The sequence below is a fragment of the Ixodes scapularis genome, unplaced genomic scaffold (genome assembly GCF_016920785.2).
Source record: "Ixodes scapularis isolate PalLabHiFi unplaced genomic scaffold, ASM1692078v2 PGA_scaffold5__190_contigs__length_132052651, whole genome shotgun sequence".
NCBI lineage: Eukaryota > Metazoa > Arthropoda > Arachnida > Ixodida > Ixodidae > Ixodes > Ixodes scapularis.
This window is the reverse complement of record NW_024609880.1, coordinates 28,269,407-28,280,300: the sequence shown is the minus strand read 5'-3', so window position 1 is coordinate 28,280,300 and position 10,894 is coordinate 28,269,407. Positions and strand designations below refer to the sequence as shown.

Here is a 10,894-nt window from a genome sequence, read left to right as displayed (position 1 = left end):
GGTGGCGCACTAGTTGGTGTATTGGGGTACTCGAGTGTCATACCGGACCAAGCCCAATAGAAAATGCTGCAACTTCTGCATGAAACGCACCAAGGTTCTTCGTTGGTGGAATCGATTGCGCGGTCGATGTCTTGGAGGCCCGAGCTATATCATGATATTGAAGAGCTATCATATCACTGCAAAAACTGCATAACCAGTTTGTCCATGCCAACGGCACGGGCAAACTGGTTTACCGAAATGGTCCAGCAGGCCGAAAACCGAAAAGGCGTGGTTTCGTTTACATAGATTTTGTTAGACCGTTAGGAGGTAAGATGGTACTCACTGTCGTAGATTCCAAAACTAAATGGATCGAAGTCGTGCCCATTAAACATGTCAATACAACGAGCACAATTCAACCGGTTTGGCGTACCGCGCACAGTAGTTACAGATAATGAAACGCAGTTCATAAGTGAAGAGTTTGCTGCATTTATGAAAAAGATCAACATTACGCACCTCCTACAACTCCGTACCATCCTCTGTCCAACGAAGCAGCGCAAAGGCAGTTCAACAGTAAAGGTTGGCCTGCGGAAAATGAAAGAAGGCAAAAGGAAAGATAATCTAATGCGGTTATTCTTTAACTACCAACGGACGCCGCCGAGCACCGGAAGATAACCACCAAAGATTATGCTAGCGTTCCAGATAAGAGAGAGTTTTAGTAGATCGTTCCCATGACTCCGATAACGATACCCGATACTCCGCCACCGCCTACCTTGCGCATGCATAATATCGCTATTGGGGCTATCGGAGGTATCGGAACGATCTACTAAAACTCTCTAAGATCTCGTTTGGATTCATAGTTTATTTCTACGGTTGCTGAGCCACGAGGCGGACGTGACGACTGGACGGTGCTGCCCGGGACCAGCGCGAGCGCGTACGTGCGCAATTACAGTGCCGGTAATAAATGGACGCCCGGGCGCGTAAAGGATACGTCAGGGGCTCTAATGGTGTCCGTGAAAACTCGTACGGCTATGGTTTGACGCCACACCGACCAACTGCGCTCTCGTCACGGCCAAAAGCAAGGAAGCCACCGTACGTTGTTGTTTGTAAGCCATCGACTGGCACACCGAGTTTTGCAGCTCAGCCGGAACAAGCACCGCCCCAGCCTGCTGCAGACCTCGTAGGAGAAAGGCCTACTCAACCGTCTCCGGAAGTCAAGAACAATGCGCCACCACATTCGTCGGCGGCAAAACCTTATTACGTCTAAGGACAACCGTTACTGTGCAACGAGGTCACGCAAACCGATCCAGCGTTTCCATTTTTAAGAAGAAGTGTACTTTAACTGTTTTTAAGGCGGAAGCCTTGCTTGTCCCATTATGCAAAAGGCGCTTGCGTTGTGCCCGGATATAAAAACAAATAATACGTCAAGCACGCGTTTCTCAAGGTCAAAGCGGTCGCGCCTTTAAAACAAGACAAAAAAAGAAAAACAGAGCAACGCAGATGCTTCGTCAGGGAAGCCCTGAGGCAACACCAACTGGAAAGGGAGAAAGCCTCGGTTCTGCCCTCTTTCCACTCGTACTACGTCAGCTAACGGGGCGGCTGCAAGAGGCGGCTTGTCGGGTCCGGACCTGTCCAGGCATGTCGCACCATTGCAGGTGCGGCTGAACAGTGAGCTCTACCAGTCCCCCGCAGAATCGGCCTGCTTCCGAGTGTCTTTTTCGACGTGCATATCTGTTCTGTCGAATTTCTCGTGTTTTGCGTGTCACTGTGAGTTTTTTCGTATCTCCGCAAGCTTGAGAAATGTGAAAAGAGCGACGGTGAGATGCCGTGCAAGTGCTGTGTGCCGCAATACCGCGGAAATTGCACCGTGGACACCAAAGTGCACGTGTTCAAGTTCCCAAAGGGTGAAACACTGAGGGACGCAGGGAAACGCGCTGTGCCACGGGAAGACCTCTCCGTCACCGAGAATTCAAGGGTAAGCTTTCTTTTTGGTAGAGAATAATGGTTTCACTGCAAAAGAAAATTCAATATATGTATAAATTCGTATAAATGTGGCTCGCAATCCGCACATTATGTCAAATACCCATTGGTTTGTTCACTGCACGCAAAATTCCTTTATAGGTTGTGGACGCTATAGGGGCGCCACTGTGTGTAAAGAGCGCGGGGGGCGCTACCCCCTGTGAAAGAACGGATAAAAGCAGCAGCGGGGACGCCGACCAGAGGAGAGAGAAGCGGGGCCTGGAGCGAAAGGTACACGCTGCGGCGGTGTCGACCAACGACCTTGTTAATACTAACTTCATGTTTACAATTTACTAATAAATGTAGCTTCACGTTTTCCGAAATCCTGGCTCCGTGTTGTTCCGCCGGGTTGGGCAGGCAGCAAGGCAACTTTCCCACATGGCGCCCCGCTTGTTGCGCATACCGATCGCCACAAGGACTGGGACGCGAAGCTCCCAGAAATGGCCTTCCCCACTCACACCACGGTTAACCGGTCGACCAGTCTCAGCCCTGCCCAGCTAAATTTTGGCAAAGAACTTGCCTTCCCGCTTTCGAACGCTCTTCGCTCAACAGAACCCACGTCGCAATGCCGCAGCTACTCGAAGTTTGCAGACGACCTCCGCAAGCGCTTCTCGGACAACCTCAGAGAAGCTCGGGAGAGCCTCGACGTCGCCAGACTGCAGCAGTCCGAGCAGTACAACCAGGGACGCCGAAACCTGCAGTTTGAGGTGGGAGACCTCGTGCTCAGGCGCACTCATCCCCTGAGTGATGCAACAAGGGGATTCACGGCCTCACTGGCAAACAGGTGGGAGGGTCCATTCCGTGTTGGCAAAAAGCTCTCCCCGCTCACATACACACTTATTTGCTGCTCCAGTGGTCAGTCCACAGGACCAATTCATGTCACCGACCTAAAACTATTCCACAGCCAAGAAGATTTCTCGCAGGATCCAGCAGATGGCAGCAGCAGTCGGGTCCCTGATTCCCCCTCCCCGCCACCCCGGCGGTACAATCTGCGACGTCGGTGACAGCTAACAGGGAGATCACGAAGCGAATAACAAAAACATTTGTTCTTCACCCTTAAAATTTTGAACGCTCTCCGGTTCATACCCCATCAATATGTTCTCCTTCTGAGAGGGGGGGGGGGGGGTAGTATGTCCCACCTGAGAGCACTTATTGACTTTTATTTTCAGGGGCCACGCGCGGCACGCCTAATGTTGCGCACATCGGGCTGTTTCTTATTTTTATGAAGATGGAGAGAGGGTGGCGATCTCATCAACGCGGCCGTCGCAGCCATATCAGCCACCACGGCCACCAGGGCCGGGGGACCCATTCGAGGTGGCGACCACGGTCACCCAGGCCACAAGGACAGGGGCCGGGGTCATCACGACGAGATCAGGGCAACGCGGACTTCCACATCCTCTGCCGCCGCTGCCGGCGACGGCCACAAGCCACCGTGACAACATGGATGGTGCAGACCGACGGTGGACCGGTCGGCTGGGCATCCCGGCAAGCTTGGGAAGAACAACCACGCCCAGAACGCGGGGAGGCGCACGTCATCGTCCCCGAGCCTTTCAGGGGACTGACATTGCAGGACCGCCACCCCAACGATCCAGCGGCGCAATACACCGCAGAGGAACGGAGGCTCCTCTGTCCGCTGTGCGGAGTCCCGGAGCTCGCCCGAGAAACACACCGAGCGGGGCTCCTACACGTGACCCGGGAAGCTGCCGACCGCGCTGCGAGGCTCCAGAACCACGACGAGCTGCAGAGGGCCATCGACGTCGTACGAAGGCAACGTCCTCAACTTCTGAGGTCAAACGACCAGGACGAGCACGTCATCGACATGCCTGACTTTTGAGGGGGGGATTGTGTGGACGCTATAGGGGCGCCACTGTGTGTAAAGAGCGCGGGGGGCGCTACCCCCTGTGAAAAAACGGATAAAAGCAGCAGCGGGGACGCCGACCAGAGGAGAGAGAAGCGGGGCCTGGAGCGAAAGGTACACGCTGCGGCGGTGTCGACCAACGACCTTGTTAATACTAACTTCATGTTTACAATTTACTAATAAATGTAGCTTCACGTTTTCCGAAATCCTGGCTCCGTGTTGTTCCGCCGGGTTGGGCAGGCAGCAAGGCAACTTTCCCACAAGGTATGCGAACTTCACTTCGGACATGTGCACATTATCCGAGAAGCATCGCATGCCGATGAAAGTACTGGCCGCACCATCACAGTGCCCTTATCCCATATCCGTCTTCGTCCTGATGCTGTACCGTCAAAGTTCCCTAGCTGCCCGACCTACTTGTCTAGGGAAGCCACAAGAAGAGAAGGTCCCGACTTCAAGCGGGCGCGCATGGAGCATGCTGCTATGCAAAAAGCTATCGCGGAGTCCGAGGAGTTGTTTAACAGGGCACATGAAGAGGACAAAGTCCATTCTTTAGGAGAACTAATGGGACACTTGCGGAGTAAGGAGATGAAGTTTTTGAACATAATAGAAAAGGACGGAAGGCTTGTTATTATCCACATCGTCGACGATAAGGCCCCGTGGCTGAAGTACTCTGTCTGCGTAAAAGGAGACATGAGCGTGACGCTACATGTCATGAAAAAGGCGGTAAAAAAGTTAGGTGCAAATCTGGTCGTTCCAAAAATTGCTGACAGTAAGAAGGGTATAGTAGAACTCTTCAAAGGCGTCGAGAAGTGGGACGGGGACCTGATTTCCAACTCAGTCGAGGAAATTTGCGAGGCTATGTTCCTACTGCTGGATCACTTGTCCACGTCCCACGCAGAAGACGACGCCGACTTCATTAGATTTCTGCGAAAGCAAGTAAGCTTGTTCCAAGCGAAAAAACAGCGCAGACGCTACTCTGCAGATTTCATGGTGTTCTGTTGCATTCTTTTCACCATATCGCCCCCTCCGTACGCTTATATACGCAGCCATGGAAGCGTCACTTTGCCGCATCCCATGACGATCAGATCGGTATGCTCCTCTTATGGCATGAGCCCTCAATAAGAGCATGAGAGCGAAGCATTCCTCAGTTACATGGCGAGAAGAATTTCTGACCTCAAAGATGACCAGCGGTTCGTCACCGTAATGGTAGACGAAATACACATCAAACTTACTTTGAATACAAAGGGGGCAATATTACCGGAACTGCGCTTAACTCAAATGAAGCTGCAAACTGTGCGCTCGTTTTCATGGCGCGCAGCCTGAAGTGCAGATTCAAAGAAGTTGCGCACATCGTGCCAGTGCACAAACTAGACGCGGAGTTCCTGCACAAGATGCTGAAATATGTGATTTTCGGGCTGGAAAAGATTGGGTACCGCGTTGTGTGCGTCGTGAGTGACAACAACTCTGTGAACAGAAAAGCAATGTCCCATTGTGAATCGCCCGCTTCTAACAGAATTGTGTATCAACACCCATCAGACCCTGCAAGGCCGCTGTTTTTCGTTATAGACCCGGTACACATACTAAAATGCATACGAAACAACTGGATCAACCAGAGCAATGACCAAGTTTGCTTCTACTTCTCTGGGATGCAAACAAATGCGGCGCAGTTAGAGCGCATGCAAACAGCGTCATTTTCGACAATCAGGGACCTTCACAGCAAACAATGTGAAAAGCTTGCCTTGCAAATCTTCAATGATTCCTTGCCTGTGGCGTTGCGTGCTCTTGGAGCGTAGCACAACCTGTTCTCATTTGAGGCCACTGCTACTTTCATCGACATCATACTCAAATGGTGGAAAATTGTGAATGTGAAAACTCCGTGGAAGGGAAAGAGGCTGAGAGACCAGTTCCAACAACCAGTGTTCTCCGTGGACAACGATCCGAAAATTGACTTCTTGCACTTGCTTTTGAAATGGCTGGATGAGTAGAAAAACAAAGGCCTTGGCAAAGGTACTCTGACAAAGGAGAGTCACGCTGCGCTCGAGCACACTACCTATGCGCTTGTGGAGCTCGCTAGGTACAGCTTCGAAGAGCTTAAAATGACCTATGTTCTTTTTGGTAAGATACAAACAGACTGCCTAGAGGACCGGTTTGGAAAGTATAGACAACTGGCAGGTGCGCAGTATCATGTTTCTATCAAACAGATTTATGAAGTCGAAAACAAGCTGCGCCTGGAGAGCACCTTGCCGACTATTTCCACTGACCAGCATTGGGGATGTGTACGGAAGCCGGTACAGGCATTGCATCCCAGCTGCGACGTAGTTTTAAGCAGCGAGACGCTTTCGAAGATACAGGACATCCTTCCGATCCTGGTCTACGTTGCAGGATATGCCGCGTACGTGACCCTCAAAAAGTTGAATTGCGCAAAATGCAAGGACACGTTGACTGTGGATAAGACAATCACAGTGTCTGCCGCCCATGAACACTATGATCTCTTGAAGCAGTTAGACCGAGGAGGTCTACTGTGCCCATCGATGTTTGCGCTTAATGCTGTTGCTCACACTACGTTGTCGTAGAGCAGCTCGCTACGCAACCAAAACTGCTACTAATGCCCGAATAGCGCCAGGTCATCACGAAGCTGACGCTGCATTTGCTGGCCAACGAAGAGCCATCTGACTTCGACGCCTGCGAGAACGGCCACACGAGTGAATCTGTGCTGAAAGGCATCCTTCGATGCAGCACGAACGTTTTACCTAAGAACTTCTGTGGAAAGCTAAACGACAGGCTTCTCGACGCTGCTGCCAAGTAAAAAAAACGAAAAGCCGCAACTCTCCAGAAGAAATAAGTGTATTGCTCCTGATGAAGCGCAAACACAAACGAAACTGGATTGTGTAAATAAACGTTTCGCTCCTATAATTTTCGTCCAGTGAAATTTCTCTTACAGCACATGCATGCTCGTTCTTGCAAGAAACAAAAGTGCCTGCGCGGTAAATCGGTGCGACAGCCTCACTTGAACAGCGCTCCGCACTTTTACCAATCCGCCCTATCGTGTGACGTCACGGGAAGAGAGCTAAGCCCTTATACGTTTCTATAGAGGGTGTTGCCTGAGGCCGGCGCGCCGCTCAAGGTCAAAGCGGACGCCCCTCAGACACAAAACACAATGAAAAGCGCAGCAACCCAGATGCTTTGTCACTAAAGCCGGCTGGGACGCCGCACCTGCACAGTGGGGGAGCGTGATGTCACCGCCGGAGCAACACGTGCAGAAGGAAGACGTGGCGCGCTGCTCCCGACTTTGACAATGCGATACAAGTCCGGTGAACGCTACCGTCAGCAAGGTTAGCGCTATGCTTGTAGAGTTCCGCTGCATGTGTGAACAGGCCTTTATGCTTTCGCATTATTATGGCCCGTTCACACTGTGCCATTTCTTACGTTTAGTTACGAACTCTTATGACAACTTACGTTACGGCCGCTTACGATCTGCGCGTTCACACCGTTCCCAGCCGTCCGTAAGACGGTTTTGTTTTATTGTAAATATATAAGTATATAAAATTAAAATAAAAAGACAGTTTCATTTTATTTTCAGCGTAGTATTTCTTATTATTATTTGGACTTTTCTTCTTCATCATATTTTCCACTTAAATTCTTACCGTATATTCTTTCTCTAATATTTTGTTTGGCAGAGAGAAGAAGAATATGATTAGAGAAAGAAGAAATAAAAACAGCGCAAAAGAGACCGGACAAAAAGACGAGGAAGCACACAGGACAAACGCTAGCGTTTGTCCTGTGTGCTTCTTCGTCTTTTTGTCCTGTCTCTTTTGCGCTATTTTTAATATGAATGTCCACTACCAACTTGCCCAGCAGACCAAGCTTTTACAAAAATAAAAACCCTAGTTGCTTGTCAGGGGTGTGTACGTGTAATTTTTTTTTTTTTTTTTTTTTTTTTTGTATAGACATATTGTGCGTTGTCGACAGCGTCGACGGGACCTTTCGGTCGCTCGCCATTTTGGAGAGCTAGTAGCGCCGGGCCGCGTATTAGCAAACCATATCCCGTACAGTGCCTGGCCACGCCCCCTTCGGCGCTACGCAAAAGCGGCCATTTCATTGGTTTTCAAAATGTCACGTGACATGACGTCACTTCCGCGCCGTTTGAACGGATTTGAGCGCGTTTTCGTCTCGTCAAGATGGCGTCCGCCGCTACGCTCGTGGGTGAGACGCGCGTTACGCTGCGCCGCTGTAAACACTTCGTTTCACGCGCGTGCCTAGATGACTCGAATGCTTTTGTTGTTGTTGAATTATGTTTATTGATGAGATGAGTGGTTCGGCTGTCTTGGTGGGGTGGCCTGAGACAGGAAGGAGGGGCATGGGGTTTTAGGGGAAAAAGGAAATGAATGATGTGAAAAAAAAGAAAAAAATTAAATGTGATGATGGGTCCTCGTCTCCCTGATGTAGCTCATCAGGGAATCGAGGACTGCTTTTCTGTGCTGCGGTGTTCCCTGGGGTCGGGACCACTCCTCGAGCGTCGCCGGTCTGTCCTCTTCCCGAAGAGGTTGGATCGCTTTCTTCCTCAGCCGTTCCAGGCCTGCACAGTCCCAGAGGAGGTGGCGTAGTGTGGCGGTGTTGTTCCCAGCGCAGGCCTTGCATCTGGAACCCTCGATGTCGACGAGCCCGAAGCTCGCTTGTTTGGCCGGTGTCAATGCTGTTCCGGTCCTGATCCGTCGGACTCGGACAGCTTCCCATCTGGTATAGCTCGTTGGCATGTTGTCTTCTTGTGACGGCAGCAACCCTCTGAGGTAGGCCTTCCTCGCCTGCCTGGCAAGTTCAGCCTGTTCCTCCGGGTCTACCGTGTTATTCGTTTCAGAATGAGAGGTCGGGCCAGTCGCGGAGCCGTGAACTATTTCTTCCGCTGCGGCCCTGTGTGCCCTCTCATTCCCGGGGATTTCGCTGTGCCCGGGAAGCCATGTGATGTGCAGGTCGGTGCCACGTATGCGAAGCTCCGTCGCCACTTTCTTAATCTTTTTTATTGTTCGGCCCTTTGGTCTGCTGCTGCGTGTTGCGTTAATCGCTGCTTGCGAGTCTGTAAAAATTCTGGCGTGAGGTGCCGTCGCGCTTTTTCCTGCGATATCCTGGGCCGCCGCCAATATCGCCCTCAATTCGGCCTCCCTCACCGTCGTGCCCGACGGCAGTAATTCGGTTTGTGTCCTGCCTCTCCTTGCGTCGTGCCAGGCAGATGTCACTTTGTCACCGTTCTTTGCGGCGTCGGTGTACCGCACTTCTTCGTTTGGCGCATGTGTTTCGCACCATGCCGCGTGCATCTTAGCGGCTCTAGCCCTCTTCCCTTGGTTCAAAACTTGAGGCAGAGGCCGATGATCCGTTATCACCTCGTCCTGCCACGGAGGTAGCGCCTCTTCCAATGGCGGCTTGTTGCTTGTCTCGTATCCTAGGTCTTGCAGGAATCTACGTCCATGTTTAGTGCGCTCTAGCCTTTGAAACTGAGCGATTGCTTGGGTTTCGGCCCTGTCTTTTATGTTGTTCATTTGTGCTTCCTTTTCTAGCATTTCGAGTGGCGTGTATTTGGGAAGGCTCGTGACTACTCGCCTCGATTGGTTGTTAAGTCTCTCGAGTTTTTTCCATTGCGTCTGGTTGAGATTCAGCCAGTTGCAACTGTACAGTGCTCGTGACGTGAGAAGGGCCTCTGTGAGGATACGCAGAGCCTTTTCATCAGCTCCCCAGGACTTACTTGTTGTTTTCTTTATGAGCTTGAGACCCTGAGCCCACGTCTTTTCTATCTCCGGGATCCATCTCGTGCTTCTTGCCGTCTGCTCGAAGGTGACTCCTAGGATTCTGATATGTGGCTTTTTGCCGATTTCTTGTCCATTGAGTTCTAGCCGTACTGAGCCTGCTATTCCTTTCCTGTGGTCCCTAGGGCGAGCGACCATCATATATTGCGTTTTCTCTGATGACGCTTCCATCCCCACCTCTGCCAGGTAGGTGGCTACTTCATCTATGCCCCGCTGCATCGTGCTCTCTTGTTCCCCCAGGGATCCCCCTCGGGTCCAGAGCGTCACATCATCCGCATAGATGGTGAATCCCAGCCCTTCGATGACTCGAAGCCGAGCTGGGAGACCCGCCATTACCATATTGAAAAGGGTCGGCGATAGAACTGCCCCCTGTGGCACTCCTCTTTTAATCGGCGTTTCTGGGCCCATGGTCCCTCCGATCTTCACCTGGAACCTCCTGTCGCGCATGAAGTCTCGTATAAAGTTCAGAGTTCTTCCACGGATGCCGCATGCTTTTGCCTCCCGGACGACTGCCCAGTGCGGCACTGAATCAAACGCCTTGCGTATGTCCAGGGCGACCACGAGCCGTGGGTCTTGTTTGTCTTTTTCAGCCAGCACCTCTTCATAGAGCAACCTCAGGCTATCTTGTGTCCCCATTGCTTCGCGAAAGCCCGTTTGCCGGGGATCCAAGCGTTCGTGTTTTTCCAAATACCACTGTATCCTTCTGAGCACGATTTTCTCCATCGTCTTGCAGATATTAGATGTTAGAGATACAGGTCTCATATTTTCAATGCGATCAAGCAGTTTGCCGGGCTTGGGTATTGGAGTGACCCAGGAGAGTTTCCAGGCTCTCGGTAGAATACCCTCTTCCCATACTGTGTTGTACTTGTCGAGAAGTTTCTGCTTCGATTCTTCCGGTAGGTTTCTGAGAGCTTGGTACGTCACCCCGTCCGGGCCAGGAGCACTACCGGTCCTCGCCGTGTAGATTGCCTCGATTAGTTCTCCCATATTTAGTGGGTCTTCCATTCCTTCCTCTTCTGGCGTGCGAATGTTCATTGCAACCGGTCTCTGGTTTGCGCTATCATCTTCTTGGGGAAAGAACAATTCTCCAGCCCTGATCGCCATCTCTGACTCGCTGATATTGAGCTTGAGGGCCAGGTTCTGCGCAGCGTTTCTTGTCTTGCGCTTTGCTCCGTTCAGTCCCTTGTAAGTTCTCCAAGCTCTTCCCAGCCCGTTTCGTGCGTTGAAGGACCCGCAATGGGACCTC

At 51.5% G+C, this 10,894-nt stretch overlaps 2 protein-coding genes across 2 annotated transcripts; one reads left to right on the top strand and one right to left on the bottom strand.

The window, feature by feature from the left end:
• The first annotated feature begins 4,312 nt into the window (after positions 1-4,312).
• LOC121046830 lies at positions 4,313-4,982 on the top strand. The gene has a single exon (XM_040501506.2). It carries the CDS (start codon positions 4,319-4,321, stop codon positions 4,973-4,975), a length of 657 nt encoding a protein of 218 aa, XP_040357440.1. The 5' UTR covers positions 4,313-4,318; the 3' UTR covers positions 4,976-4,982.
• A 3,511-nt stretch (positions 4,983-8,493) lies between these two features.
• On the bottom strand, positions 8,494-9,880 carry LOC120841078 (the record flags this gene model as incomplete). The annotated part of the gene is made up of 1 exon (XM_040211904.3): positions 8,494-9,880. A coding segment is annotated over exon 1 (1,374 nt), but the record flags the coding sequence as incomplete, so codon positions are not given.
• Between the last annotated feature and the right edge of the window lie 1,014 nt (positions 9,881-10,894).